The sequence below is a fragment of the Netta rufina genome (genome assembly GCF_964035555.1).
Source record: "Netta rufina genome assembly, chromosome: 5".
NCBI lineage: Eukaryota > Metazoa > Chordata > Aves > Anseriformes > Anatidae > Netta > Netta rufina.
Genome location: NC_140128.1, coordinates 34256411 through 34271702, shown reverse-complemented (window position 1 = coordinate 34271702; position 15292 = coordinate 34256411). Strand labels below are relative to the sequence as shown.

General features: G+C 48.7%; 1 protein-coding gene across 1 annotated transcript; it reads right to left on the bottom strand.

Annotated features, from left to right (window-relative positions):
* Nucleotides 1–1108: 1108 nt before the first annotated feature.
* On the bottom strand, nucleotides 1109–13937 carry LOC311210354 (SITS-binding protein-like; the record flags this gene model as incomplete). Its single annotated transcript, XM_084288252.1, has 10 exons — nucleotides 1109–1282; nucleotides 4471–4650; nucleotides 5399–5520; nucleotides 7066–7202; nucleotides 8862–9130; nucleotides 9570–9764; nucleotides 10017–10167; nucleotides 10397–10592; nucleotides 11201–11372; nucleotides 13479–13937. 10 exons carry the CDS (start codon nucleotides 13935–13937, stop codon nucleotides 1109–1111), a joined length of 2055 nt encoding a protein of 684 aa, XP_084144378.1.
* Between the last annotated feature and the right edge of the window lie 1355 nt (nucleotides 13938–15292).

The window sequence follows — 15292 nt, the reverse complement described above, 5'->3', positions numbered from 1 at the left end:
CCCAGAGACACTAACGGCAAGGCAGACCAAGTCTTTAAATCAAGTGTACATTAATGAACACTTCATTAACCTTACGGTGACTCCAAATGCAGTCTTTAATATCCAAATGTTCACAAGATAGAAAATGCATTAACAATATTCTTTTAGCTGTCAGTGATGCAACGTTACCCTTTATAACTCAGAAACTGCCAAGTGACACCAGCACAAACCCTGACACAGCAGCAACAAAGCAGGAAACTCAATTTAAAGCAAATTCACTGCAGAAATGAGGCGTATCTTATTAACAAACACAAAGAAATTGGCTGCTTGAGAACTTTTACAGCATGTAAAAGTTCAGCACCATGCATGTTCAGCACCATGCATGTTCAGCACCATGCATGAACATGGTGGTTATTTTTTTTTTCTTCAGCCAGGCACTAAACCTAACTAAAAAGTTGGTGACTTTCCGATAGGTGAAGAATAGCAAAAACTGATTCTATCTTCAGTTTAACTTTGGGCAAGGTCTGGAGGAAGATGCTGGTACCACCTGGGCTATGCAGTGATTTAATCTCTGTACAGAGACCTGTGCTCCATTTCCCCCGAGTCCTCTCTCCTGGAGGACTAGATGCAGCATCAGATGAGAGAAGCATGTAGCATTTAGCACGTGATGCCCAGGCACATGTATAGAGCTACTGTATTTACATTTCCCTGTATATACATTTTATTCTTTAAATGCATAAATCCAATCATGACAGGTGATGCTTGTTTATATCAGAAAATCCACTCTCGGGCCAAGGCACCGTCTTTGACTGGGGTGGCAGGGACCTGGGAGCATCGGATGTGCCCACCAAAACACAGCATGGGCACACAAATACATCCCTGGGAAACCTCAAAAAGATGGAGGTCAACGTGGTGTGGATGTGTATTTGTGCCCAATCTGTACTGTTGTACTGTTGCTATTTTAGAATAGCAGCAATAATAGACAATTTGAACAATTTCTGCTGAAATAATAAAAGTAAAAAACACATTCTTAGAAAAATGCAAGAAATTATCTTAAGGAAAAGTGACCACATTTGGCCAGTGCTGCTCTGAAGGAGGGCAACTGCCTAAAAGCCACAACAATCCATATTTAGGAAGTCTTTACAAAAACTGGCACCTCTTCAAGGCTGGCAGAGTAATTCCTGAGGATAGTGCCTCCATCAAACACACGGGCAGTGTTGGTGTCCATCCACTGGTGCCCTTCTCCAGGCAGGTAGATATCTCGCCACGTTTGCCCTTTTTCTGTTATTGGGGCCACCAAGACCTGCAGTGAAAAAGAGAGAAAGAAAAAAATAATTTTGCAGGTGGAGGGTTAGCTGGGTCATTGCAGAGAAAGTCAGAACCTTTGTTTAACAGCTGCAAATGAGATTGTCCTTGTGTGCAAGCAGCAGAAGCCACAGCCACTGTGGTCAAGGCTTCCACAATTGCCGTGAGAAGTGATGCAATGGCCTTTGTTGGACTGAGCCTTGAGAGTCTGTCCAGCCTGTATTTTGTGAGAAAAATCACCTCTGGAGTCCATCTAATGCATGTCTTGCAAGAAAAAGCCTCCAGGATCCACCCAGCTCATATTTTTTAAAAGACCCAAACTGAAAAAAAAATAAACACCACAATCAGAAATAGGGTGTTTGTTCAAAACAAAGCTCCTGCTTCCAGGTTGAGCAGGACAGGATGGATGCAGGGAGGCTGTGAGTGGGCTCAGGCTCATATGAAGCAGCTTTTGAGGAGGTTTTATGGAGCTGTGGTGGGAATTGGTGGCACAGAGTCAAGGGAGAGACATCCCCATGCCACATAGATTTGTGACTGGGGCATGAATTTCTCTTTTCTCCGGTCACCCATTGCTTGGGGGTAATCTGATTTGGACAAACCCTTCATTGTGAGTTAATAAATGAAGTCAAACACTACCTGGCAGCGAGACAAGCAGAAACTTGTATTTCAATTAGAAATGATCATGCTATGGGAGCTTTAGATGTGGGCTGCCATAAAGCTGGGCTTCAAAAGCTCTCTGCCTAGGGCTCCTCTCCAGGAGATCTGGTTAGATTCAGGTTAGATAAGCTCTAGGAACAACTTGTGCTCAATACACATAATACAAGTTATTGATTCTCAAGCAACAGGTTCACTTTTCATTCATCATTCTGTGGACTCGAGGCTCCTTTGGAGATGCAAGAGATGTAGCTGCTCAGCGCCCAGAAGTGCTCATGGAAGTCCTGGCTGGTGGCCTTAGTACATGGGCAATTGCATAAAAAGCATTAAAAAAGAAAAAAGAAAAAAAAAAAAAAAAAAAAAAGTAAAAGCATTTAAAATGTCCTTTTGTGTCACAAATCAGTGAGTCCCATTTGGAGATGTGTCATAAGGAGAAGCGTGTTCTGTTTGCTCCTCTACAGTGGCTTAGTCAGGGTAATACAGTCCCCAATGAACTTTACAGATTTTTTTCCCCTTCAAATTGTGGGAAAGACTGTCCCATTGCTGGAGTCCTCTATACATGAAGAAGGGGTTTGTGAGGGCTTTTTCACCCTTTACTGAAACAAACAAACAAAAAAAGCAAAAAACAAACAAACAAACAAAGGTCTCAGTATGCTGAGGATATTTATACTTGATAAATTATTTCACTTCAGAAACTGAAAGAGGTTTTCAGAGCCCTAAATTAAGCCTTTTTCAAGGAAAACACAGGCTTTCTGAAAAGGAAAAATGAACAAAAAAAGGGGGGGGGGGAATAAATCAGCCACTTTGGCTTAAATTTAAAGCTGCTGTTTGCGTTTGTGCTGTACTGAATGCACATGGTGAAGAAAGAGAGAATGAAAGGATAAAAATAAAACTCCAGGAAAGCCAATAATGGAAAAAATAAAGGATAAAAAGCAGAAATAGTGTAAGAAATTTATGCATCATTCATTCTTAAATCTGCTTTTTGAGGTCTTGGTCAATCCCCACACTGTACATCAATGCTCCTTGAGCAGCATTACCCCAAAGGAGGTAATGTGGTGTTTAGCTCACTTTAGGGGACAGTTTTGGACCCTTGTGGCCTTTATAGATGTGTTTGGAGCATGACCTGGCTTCCCAGTCTCTTGCAATATCCAGTTTTGCCAGGCAGACAGCGCTGATGGGAAGTGATGCTGCATGTGCTGATAATTTTTTGCTGACCGAGTGCCACTTGTCTCCTTGCCATTACATTTCAACATCTTGTGCTGAAAGGATTCAACAGGTTGTAAGTATGCTGCCAAGACATGTGGACTACAGAGATCTGGCTGTAATAAATGTACAAATCCACCTGAAAAAAAAAAAAACACACGTGGATTTCAAAGCAGGGCTATCCTCCCACCTCAGAGTTACTCCTCAAAAAGGTGTGGGAGACAGCTCAGATGCCAGAATATGATGGTGATAGCACAAAGCCATGTTTCTGAGCTCCCTGCAGCAGATGCTTACATCCAGATCAATGCTCAAAAGGTTTATCCCAGCATCCTCATGCTTAGCCTTGCCTCAAACCACGCCAGGACAGAACCACCTTATGTAATAACCACCACCTTCCAGTAATTAATTGTTAGTGGCACTCCAAATGGCACCAGGCAGGTTTTGGAGCACATTTCCATTCTTCCAACTTCCCAAGACATACTGGAAGTCAAAACATCCCCATCTGGATTCTTCCCCTGCCAGCTCAGGCTCCTTTTGAAGTGAAATCAGACAAGATTTTGCTGGCCTCACATGACACTTTATCAGAAGTGCTTCGCCCTGCAATACTGACAGAGCAGACCTGATGTTTTACCGTATTTCAGGAGCTTTCAGCCAAACCATAGTTCGGCATCTCCAGGGAGAGATGATTTTGCAGTATTTTACTGGAAATCTAACACAGGCTAACACAGACCAGACCATTTTGATTACATCAGGGATTCTTCATTTTGAGTGATTTTGGGGGAAGTAGCTAAGCTTTAGCTTGCTTGCAGTTACAACCTGGATATGCACCCTACAGGGCATCAGGACAGAAATGTCTCTTCTGCACAATGCCACTCAAATTCACTTATGCTAAGGATTTATATGTTTTAAAACATCCTACCTGATTTTGATTTTTACTTTAAAAGAGAAACAGAAAGATATTTTAACAATTTCCTGCAGTGAGGGAAAGTTTCCTTAAAAAAATAAACATCCACAAAACAACATATACAATGAACCTGAAGAATTTGTGTTAAGAAACTCAAGCTTGGAAATCCTATATCACAGTATCTACCGGAGGCGGCAAGCAGGACCTGAGAAGATAACTCTGCAACACAAGCTGCCCTGATGTTAAAACTACAAACTCACTGCTGATGAACTTCGATTTTGAGTTTTGGATATTTTTTAGAAGACTGTGTCCCCTCCTTGGCCGCATCCCTATGCAAAGGCAGCACAAAGTGTTGCTGTAATTCACAGAGGATTATGCTCCCCCCCGTGTTACCCCTTTGGGAGAATTGTCTCCACATTCCCCACCTCATCTCCAATGAGAAATTCATCCTCGATGGTGAAAGCGGTTGGGTCTGTTGGGCTGAGCCACCACACCGGGCGGAAGATGGGGTACCCCAAACGCAGCCACTCCTCGCTGTATTTTAGGATGAGTGGCACCACCAAGTCCCGGTGCCTCTGTATGCACTGCCGGGTAAAGTTCAGGACCTGCATGAGAGATACATGGCAATCCCTTCACCCCAAAAATACGGAAAAACAATACATGCATTTCCTCAGGGAGAGAAATTGCTGAACTGCAAGATCCTGATGGCAGCCAAAGGTGGTTGATATGGTTGATTTTTACCCATTTCAATATAAAAGCTGAGGACATCAGCTGGTGGGTGATATCCTCCAGAGTGCTGATATCCTTAACCAAAACAAACAACTCTTTTGCTGCTAGTAAAGAGATACGATGGCATTCCCCACATCCTTCCTCATGATTTTTGAAGGAATCACCTTCTTCCTTTAATGCCCTAAAGGAGACATCCCCAGGAAAACGCTTTCAACCACTGAAACAGGTCTTTATGGCAAATCTACAGGCTTCACTCTCATATCATATAAACTATTTGATCAAACTATAATTAAGCAATTCCATCAGCAAAAGGGAAGCAGGGGCACATGTGACAATCACTGTCATACCCAGAGGTGCTGTAGGTACCAGCCATGCCATTGCACATAGCCCAAGCACAAAGCTGCATCAATTCACAAGAATTTTGTAGCAAAAAAAAATGTTGAGAGTGGACAGCGATGAGGTCGCTGGGGGCACAGAGCAGGCTTTTGTGGGTGGCACGAGTAGGACAGTGGATTTTAGCCCCAGGTTTCCCCCAATGGGAATTTTAGTGGCTTTGGGAGGGGGGTTATCCCCTAAAGGATGGATGTACCCTCCTCCTCCTCCGCAAAACAGGGGGATACATACCCAGGTGTCGCAGCAGAGCCAGGGTGGGGTGCTGAAGGCCATCACGGGGAGGAAGGTCACGATCTGCAGCCACCTCACGTACAGCTCCTGGTCCCCTGGGGCATCACCAGCCAGGCTGCCTCCTGCCAGGGACAAGGAGCAGAGAAAAGCCTCTTGGGGACACCCCCTCACAGGACAGCTGGACAGCCCAAAGCCATCTGCTCTTGATGCAAGCAGGTCACACAACCCCAATGCAAGAGAAGCTGGATCCCCACCCATGTGTTTTTTCTTCCTTTGTTCCCCAATTAAACATCCTGAAATGGCTGGAGATGGATGTTTGATAGGGCTCGTGCTGGGGATGATGTACCAGGAGACAGTTTCTAAATTTTAGCAGAACATCATAAAAAGGGCTTTCTCCTCTTGCAAATAAAAGTGTTGGGAATATAATGGATTTTTCTGCCACTTTGATGTGCATCATGGAAAAATACTCCAGTCTCTTGAGGCTGTCACAATGTGATATTCAAGGGGAAAAGCAGGCAGTACAATATTGCGCCCAGATCCCATGCTAGGATTAAACCGGGATCACTAAAGTGTAGGTGATGCCATTATACCCAAGCAAAGGATGCTGGTCAGGTAAGACTTGATAGGATAACCTAAATGAACAAGACAGGTAGAGGGGAGACAGTAAGAAACCCTAAAAATTTGCTTCACCAGAACACAGCCAGTACCAACAGGGAAGGGCAGGTTGGAAAAATCCACCAGTCCTCAGAAAGGCACAAAGTGAATTTGTCCCCAAATGGGAAGAAAGAGACGATGCTGTTGGTATCCCATGAAACGAGGCCCAAAGACATCCCTTGCAGGGATGGAGCCCTGCTCTCTCATCCTTTGTCCCATTGACAAAAGCCAACAGACTCAACATCTCCTCAGGGCAGCAGTGACATGCCATGATTGCCCAAGCCTTGTTTTCTAAGGAAAACCAGCTAAAAATAGCAAATTGAAAATTGCTCAACACCACTTTTTTTTTTTCAGGGCTGTCTGCAGCTCTGCTGGCTTTGATCACCTCCATGTGGAGCCCCTGTGATGACTCGTGTGCTTGTGGCAAGGTTCAAACAAATAACACGGCCACCTCCAAGAAGAGAGGCAAAACGAGCCACTCATCAGCCCTCATTACACGAGTGTTTCTCAACTTCTATTTTTTTTTCCTGTTGTTGTTGAAGGATATCTCATGCCATCATACTCTGGAGCAGAAATATAAACTTTGATTGTGGCTGCTGGCATTTCAGGAATATTTATTTCCCCGTCTAAGAGCCCAGGCATGCTGTTTGCCAGCGGTTGGCTCCCTCCTTGCTTTTGTCACAGTTTTAGCCCAAGAAAAGCTGCAAGAGGCAGCGGGCTGCCCTCCACACGCGGTTAAGGAGCTCCACGAAGGGCATCCCCAGAGAGCTGGCTGCCTGTTAAGATTTACAATGTGTTTTTTTGTTTTCAGTTCCCCGGTTGATTCCCCTAGTAACCCTCAATCAAATCAAAACTGGATCCTGGGAACAAAACGTTTGAAGCGTCCCTATAGCACCCTAAAGCCTGTGCTCCTCTTGCCTGAAAAAGTGCTGCAAAAACAAACAAACAAAAAAAAAAAAAAAAAAACAGAGCAAAGACAGCAACGGGGAGCAAAGAAGGAAAGAAGTCCTCACCCACTGCATCGGGGATGAAGAAGTTGTAGCCCAGCAGGCTGTAGTGCAGCACAGAGGGGATAACCCCCTTCAGGCCCGCGTGGCTCCAGTCCGAGCGCCGTGGGCTCATCTGGACGAAGAGTGGTAGGTGACTAGATCTGTGGGGAAACAAGCACAAACCTGCTGTTTTTAGAAGGATCGGAGCAGAAATGTTAAGATTTCCGGCTGTCTCGGCAGACTCTGTGGTCAGATGTGGGTTCCTTGACCACCAGGGACCTCTGTGGAAGGGAGGTCAGTGCTCCCCACTGAGAGTCCTACCCACTGAGCCTGCCCCATCTCATGTGGCCACCCCAGTCCACCTGCTTCCTCTGGAACGTTTTCCCAAATCCCCAGATTCAAAGATTTCCTTCTCCTGGCTTGACCCCATGAGGTCCACATTTGGTGATCCACCTTGCAGCCATGGGCTGTAAACTTTCCCTTCCTACTCTACACGTGGCTACACCAATGCTGATGGGAAAACACTCCCCACAAACATAGCCAAGACATCAACCAAGGTATCCCAACAGCACCCTCAGCCTTGGCCCATGCAGGGCCCCAAATCCAAAGCATAAACCCCACTGAGATGCATCCTGCAGGGAGGATTTCTCCTCTTGGCTTTCACTCATGATCATCTGTTTTGCATTGGGCGGCTGTCATTCTTGACCGCTTTTGTCCATCTGCCATAGGAAAACATCATTTTTCTTTTTTTCCCCCCCCATTTTTTTAAATTATTATTTCATTTTTATTATTTTTTTTCTAAGTAGCATTTCTATGCCTAGGGTTTCCTTGGTGGTGCGGTGGGTCATGCCCCTGAGCAGCCTAATATTGGAAGCAGCCCCCTGCCACTGCATTTCTGGCAGCCAAAAAGGGTCACGTCCAAACCTTCATGACAAGCCTTGGCTTAAAAATAGTCTGGAGCTCATCTAGCCAAGGAGAGTTTAGCCCTGCGTCCATCTGCTCCCACAGCTTGGATTCTTCATTGACCTCGTGCCCATTTTGCTGACTCCCCAAAAATGTCCGCTTTCATCTTAGGAGACAGGCTGACATGAGGGTTTATGAAACACTTCTGGTATGAAAACTGCCCACCAGGAAAGGTACGGTCCCAGATGGGCTAAAAATGCTTAGAGAAGTGCCTCTTTGCACCACTGACTCGCAGATGGTTGAGCAGGAGCCATCCACATCCCCAGCAGCTGCTGGCCTGTCAGTGCCTCAGCACATGAAACCCCCCTTTCTCTCTGAAAATTAACTAACTTGAAATTGCTTTCTCATGCAGTTCACCATAAATTCTTTGCACAAAACATGGAAATAGCCATTTCCTATTAGCCTTGCTTTCCATTTTGCAGAAAGCCTTTTGCAAAGTTAGCCTTCCCATCTGCTAACCATCACAACAGTGGGGGGAAAAAAAGTCTCAAGGCATAATTTCAACTATTAACACTGCTATGGGCTATGCAAGCATGAAAAGTCAGAAATTTTGCAGCCATTTGGCACCATAAGCCACTGCCAACATGAGGATTTGGTCATGACTGCAGGGCTCACCTCCATCCTGCAGCAGAGGCAGCATCCTGAAGCTTGAATGCCCATGAACCATGAGATGCATTTTTATTGCATCTGGCATTAATACAGTTAAACATCATTTCATTTCAGCGTTTTTATGCTCTAGAATATTGAAAAAATAACATGCCAGAAGAGGAGACATGAGAGCAACATCTCCACACACATGCAGCATCCTGAGGGCACATTTAAAGCATCATCCCAAGCATCTTCTCACTGCAACCCACCTGGCACCAGCACTGATGACCGTGGCATTCCCCAGTGTGGCCAGTGCTGCTGCCAGTGCCCCAGCATATTGGTCACCAGACAGCTCAGCAGGAGGGGACATGGCTTGCTCCAGGAAGGCATTGCCCTCGGCACCTTCAAAGACCACATACGCGGCCCCTAGTGCCCGCCGCAGGGCCCGGGCACGGGCCAGGTACCAGCTGAGCGCTGCCTCACTGGTGACATTCAGGCGGGCGCAGAGGCGTCCCTTCCATGTGGTCAGCAGTGGGACCTGCAGAAAAGGGTGGAAAACATGGGTCAGACCCTTCAAATATCCTGCCAACCCCCTAGGCTGGAGGGTGGATGGCGCCGCAGTTTGCAATGCGTGAAAGTGAAAACACTCCGCTCCCCAAGAATCCCCCAGTGGGTGGCAAACTGGTGGATCATCAAATGACTATAAAAAAGGGAGGGGGGGGGGGGGGGGGGAACATAAAGCATTGAGCTACTTTCTGCAAGCTGGTGACTTTTTGAAACATCTTTCAGCAGTGGAAATTCAAAAGCTGCTTCTTTGCAGAGCAGGAGGAAAGCTCCTCCCCTACACTTTGCCCTACAGCCACAGGGTTTGCCCCAAGCAGGGGATGGGGCTGTCCCGAGCTGTGGGCGGGGAGTATTTATTCAGCTTTAATTTCACAAACAGGGTTAATGTGCAGGTGGGGGGCCATGTCCCATACCAAGCAGCCCCCGAAGCGAGGCTGCAGGCTCAGCCAGTAGCTGGCCTCGTTGTCCCTCAGCGAGCGCAGGAAGAGCGGGGAGGCAATGCTGGTGTAGGGGGACAGCGTGATGGAGAGCTGCAGGGGGTTGATCAATGCAGGGTCCCAGGCATGGGCTGAGCTGCGCCTCCTCCTCTGCTCCATGGACACGTATTCCTGCAAGGAATCAAGGTGGAAAAATGTGTTTAATGGGAGTGGTAAAGCCTCTGAGCTCAGTGTCACCAGATCCACAGGCAAAACCCCAAACCAAGCATCCTGTCCCAGGGAAGGGATGCTCAATAAACTCCCCACCCCACAGAACAGGTGTGTTTGCACTTTCAAGAAATCTAATTAACCCCCCTTTTAGAGGGGTTTAAGGGTGCTCTTGGCTTGCATTTCGAGCACAGGGGCTGGCAGGAAGGGACATACCACGGCAGCGAGAGTGGCAGTGCTGCGCTCCCCCAGGGCCAGGATCCCCTCCTGAAGCCGGTGCCGCTTCAGTCTCCTGGTGAGCGACCTCAAACCCCGCTTAATTTTGGCAGCTGAGCCCACTGGGCCATAATAGTGCCAGATGGGAGACCTGTGTGATGGAGAAAATGGGGGGAAGAGTTTGCATCTCGCTCTGACACAAGACATTCAGCACAAGAGGATGGAGACAGGCAAGCAAAAAGCATCACTGCCCTACCTATGGCAGCAGATGAGATAAAGCAGCAAGATATTTTTTTAATATTATTATTATTTTTTATTTATTTTTAACTAATTAGGGCTTGGAAAGCAATGTGGCACCAGGGATGGAGGGAGCAGCTTACCCCAGGAGGGCCATGTCTGGCAGCACCCGTGTCGGCTCCACCAGTTGAGTGCCCACGTGCCGGTGCGCGGTGGCCACGTCGGAACTGATGCAGAGGAGGTATTGCAGGGGGCCCCCGGCACTACCCAGGCAGAAATGCTGGTTGCTCTCCAGCGAAAGGACGAAGGGCACATCGGGTGCCACCGTTACTGTCACTCCTTTGGGGTGAAAAGAAAGGAAAAAGCGATGGCTGGCTCCTGATGCCTCCACGTCCTCGTGCTGGTGGCCATGAGGACACGCAGGCAGAGTCCAGCTACTCCCTGGAATTTTTTCCACTCCCTGGAAAAAAAAAATTCCCCTGGATTGCCCCGACCGTGCAAGAATATCCAGCCCTTCACTTCCAACTTTAACTATATGGTGCCAGCCAGGGGAGCAGGCAGTGAGGGAGCTGCACCCATCCTGCTCCATCTCACTAGAGACTTCTAGTCTCACTAGAAGGGGGAGATGAATTTGCCCAAAAAAGACATGCCAAGAGAAAGGGATTTCCCTGGGGTAACCTGGGTAAAACCCCATTTTCCAGAGAGGAAGGCACTGAGTTGTAAAATGCAGCCAAGGTTCAACACACTGGCTTTTTCCACAGAGATAGGGTGGTTTGGGATCCATCCCTCATCTACTCATGCTAGCTGTTATCCCATTTATAAAATATATTATAATCTCCAAGTTATCTACCCTGCTCTTTAACAGCCTTGTAGATGAGGGGAGGGATAGGTAGAGGCAGTGATTAAAGCCATAGGAAATTGGGAAAAATGGGAAATGAGGCAGATACCTGTTGATCCTAGGAAGTATCTTTCTAGCACAGGGCCATATCCAGTGGGGTTTTTGCCAAAATCTCCGCTGACAAAGGGCTGTGCTGGGCTATCAACACTGTTGAATGGCCAGCGCTGGTCACGGATGCTCGCCCCTCCGTACCAGGAGATATTGGCCATGGAGAAGCAATCCTGCAGCAGGGAGAGAGAAATGTCTCATCCTGGGGACAAATACATGAACGCGTTGCATTATAAGATGCAAACCCCTGCCTGCTATTGCAGCATTGGCACAGCACCATCTTCCAGGAAGAAAAATGCCCAAAACCTGAGATTTAAGGGTTTTCTGCATGAATTGGTAGCTGCTTGTTTTTTGCTTTCTGCATCTGATCTGCTAGAAGATATTTGGCTTTAAGCTTTTCCTCCACAAGAAAAGAGCTGGGCTTTTAGGTATGAAAAAAAAAAAATGCTGAAATTCTGCATAAATACTCTTTTGCAACCTGCAGGTTGATTAGTTATTGAGTGGTGTGAGAGAAGGAAGAGAAAAGAAATTACAAAATCAAGAGTGGAAGTTACATATTTTGTTCACTTTGAAGACCACAAAAGTTTTAACTTTCTCATTTAAAGCCAAAGGTAGTGGGTTTCCCTCCTCCTTTCACTGGTTGCCCAGCGCCTCATCCAGCCCGGCCTTAAAAACCTCCAGGGATGGGGCATCCACAGCTTCACTGGACAGCCTGTGCCAGTGCCTCACCACCCTCTGAGTAATACATTTTCTCCTAACCTCTAATCTAAATCTCCCCTCTTTTAGTTTAAAACCATTCCCCCTTGTCCTATCACTATATGAATGAGCAAAAAGTTGCTCTCCACTTTTATAAGCCCCCTGCAAGTATTTAAAAGCTGCAGTGAGGTCACCCCAGAGCTCTCTCTTCTCCAGGCTGAAGATCCCCAGCTCTCACAGCCTTTCTGCATAGGAGAGGTGCTCCAGCCCTCCGAGCATCTTCGTGGCCAGAGCAGAGGGGGACAATCCCCTCCCTGCCCTGCTGCCACCCCTCTGGTGATACAGCCCAGGATGCAGGTGGCCACCTGGGCTGCAGACACACACTGCTGGGCCCTGCCGAGCTTTCTGTCCACCAGCACCCCAGGTCCTTCTCTGCAGGGCTGCTCTCAATGAGTTTTTCTCCCAGCCTGTACTCCTGTCTGGGATTGCCCCGACCCAGGTGCAGCACCTTGCACTTGGCCTTGTTGAACGTAGTTAGGTTCAAGGGGCCCAATTCTCCAGCTTGTGGAGGGAGGGAGGGAAGGAAACCTTCCCCCAGGTCTGCTGTTGCGTGCTGCCCAGTGCTCCAAAGCCCCTGAGGGTTTCCCTTCTCTGCCAGAGCAGGGGATCAGCAGGACTTAGCCTCCCGTGTGACTCCGCGTGCAGGGACGGGTCCCCCTGAAACCTGGAGGGGTTTTGGGTGAGCAGAGATGGCCCCCATGCCTGACCTGGCCCTGGTACCACTTCCCACCCCCCCACCACCAAGGATACTCCCAGAGCTTGCTCCTGCTGTGGGGGCAGAGAGAGGTTAACGTCTCGACAAGGGGCAGGGAGGGGAGATGTAAATTATTAAAGTGGAAACGCTGGAGGCCCAGAATAGCTGCATGGGTGTCAGCTGAACCAGTTACACCAGCTGGGAGGGGGGGGGGGGGGCGCGGAAGCTGTTCTTAACACTTAACATTCCCCACATCATATTTTCCAATAGTTTTGTTATTATTTTATTTTTTTTTTAATGGGGGAAGAAAATCTATTCTTGCTCATCCCCTCGAGACCTCCCAAACGAACACAAGCTGATGTTAGCACAGGACGATTGGTTGCGCTCAGGCACCGTCCGCCAGCACGAAATAAGGCCATTTAGCGCCAAAAAGGAAAAAACATGTGAATGAAAACTCTCCATAAATTGTCATCCCAGCAGGAGCACGGGCGCCGTGAGATGCCGCATTGTTCCTGGGGTTGGCAGGGAGCTTCCCGAGCTTTCCCCGTCTCGCTTCGCCACTTCTCACTCCAGCAATTACTTATTTGGTATCCATACACACATAGCACTGGGAGGAGGTGGTGGCAGCCCCTTCGGTACTTTGGGTGGTCAGCATCGGAGCACGAGACTTCTGGAGGGGGACTTTTTCCCACCCAGCACTCTCCAGCCATGCAAGATGAGGGATAACCCCACAAGCTGCGCTAGGGAAATATTACAATTTGGGCCAAATCCTTGATATTTGGGCTAGTTTGGTGAAGAAAGAGGGTGTGGAGTGGGGGATCCCCGGTACCTTCAGCATCACGTCGGGGCGCAGCGGGGTCCAGTGGACGCCGTAACACTCGGTGCCAGGGGCCGGTGGGGGCTCGAGGGAGAGACGGAGCTCGGCCTCCTCCTCCCATGCGTAGCAAAACTGGCCTCCGTCCTGCCAGCACCGGTCCCGTGGAGGGGGTGGCTCAGCCGCAGGCACTCCACCCACGGCGATCACGGCCACCGGCTGCCCCTCAGGCAGTGCCCGTAGGAGCAGGGCACCCCGGCGGCGCTCCCACAGCACCCCTCCCGCCCGGCCCCGCAGCACCCACTCCTCCGGTGACTGCTCCAGGGCCTGCCAGGAGATGATGCCGATGGTCATGGCGAAGAAGACAGCCACGCCGAGGCAGCCCAAGGCACCTTTCCAGGGCTCCGTCATCTCCCTCAAGCCCGAGGTCCAGGCGGCATCGGGGATTCGGCCAGCGGGGCGAGCGATGGGCATGGTGCGAGGGATGCTGCTTCCTCTCCCTTGTAAGAAGGAAAATCCTCTTGGATGGCTCCGAAAGAATGTGAAGAGTTAAAATTAAGCTGCAAGGCTTCGCAGTGACCCCGAAGGTAAGAGAAATCCCTCCTGCAGCCTCCCAGTGCTCTGCACCACCGAAATTCAGCCACCGGAGGGGAGGGGGACAGGGCTGGGGCTCCGCAGGGCTCAGGGTTCTGCCTTGCCACGCAGCTCCCCTTGTCTCGCAAAGCTGCTGTAAATATCCGGGGGGGCTGAAAAAATATTGCAGGGGTGCTTGGAGCAGGGGGGAGGACTGAAAAGTGACCCCGTAACAGGACACCAGTTTTCCATTCTCCTTCCCCCTCGTCTAGAAAAGTATTTGATTAATGCACAGCCCAAGGGGAAGAGCCACCCATCTGGGTGTGCTGGCTGAGCCCTTGCTCAGAGACCCGGCACCCAATGCTCAAAGCGGGCATGGGGACACCAGCAGTGACAACCTGGTGGGGTGGCACCAGCTTGTCCCCATCATCTGCCCCTCCTGGCTGATACACTCTGTTTCGGGGCCAATAATGCAGATTTTGGTGCTGCTGTCCCTGTCGGGGGACCACGTGCTGCCTCCCCTGGCTCTGCACACCCACCCACTGCATCCCCCTGCCAGCCCCCCCCCCCCCCCCCCCCCCCCCAAAAAAAGCACACATTTTTATTTTACCTAAAGGCAGGTTAAAGGATGCTCCGGCGGTACCCAGGGGCAACCGTCTCTGACCGAGCGCTTCACCCGGATATTTCTCTGTGGTGCTATAGGGTTTGCTCCTCTTTCCCGAGAGGGAATTTTGCTCCCAGCCCTGCAGCCACGTCAGAGACCTTTATAGCCCAGGCAACTTGATCCAAGCAAAGCCAGCAGTGTTATCTAAGACAAAATGTTGCTCTGCTTCCCACCCCGGGCCCCTGCAGGTTTTTTTACGTAAGAAATGGAGCTGGGAAAGTCTTACAAATATTTTCAACAAGCATTTGCTTATACAGCAATAACTTTTTTTTTCCCCCTCTTTTTCCTTTTTAAGCAGTTATTGAGGTGGCTCTGGATGAGCTCTTAGTACACACCTGCAGATCCATGCGTAAATGAGCCATGCCAGTGCTAAGGCCGCTCATTCCGTTGATTGATTTTACTGTTACTATTATTATTATTATTGGAGTTTTCTCCCCATTTCTCATGCTAAATGAGATGCTTGGCATCCCCTTAAGTCCTCTCAGGTCTGAGGAAAAAAAGAAAAAAACACCAAAAACCCAACGCCAAGCACCAGGTCCAAAGACAACAGCACTACTCACCCCAGGAAATGTTGCTCTTAAGGAGGGTCTCA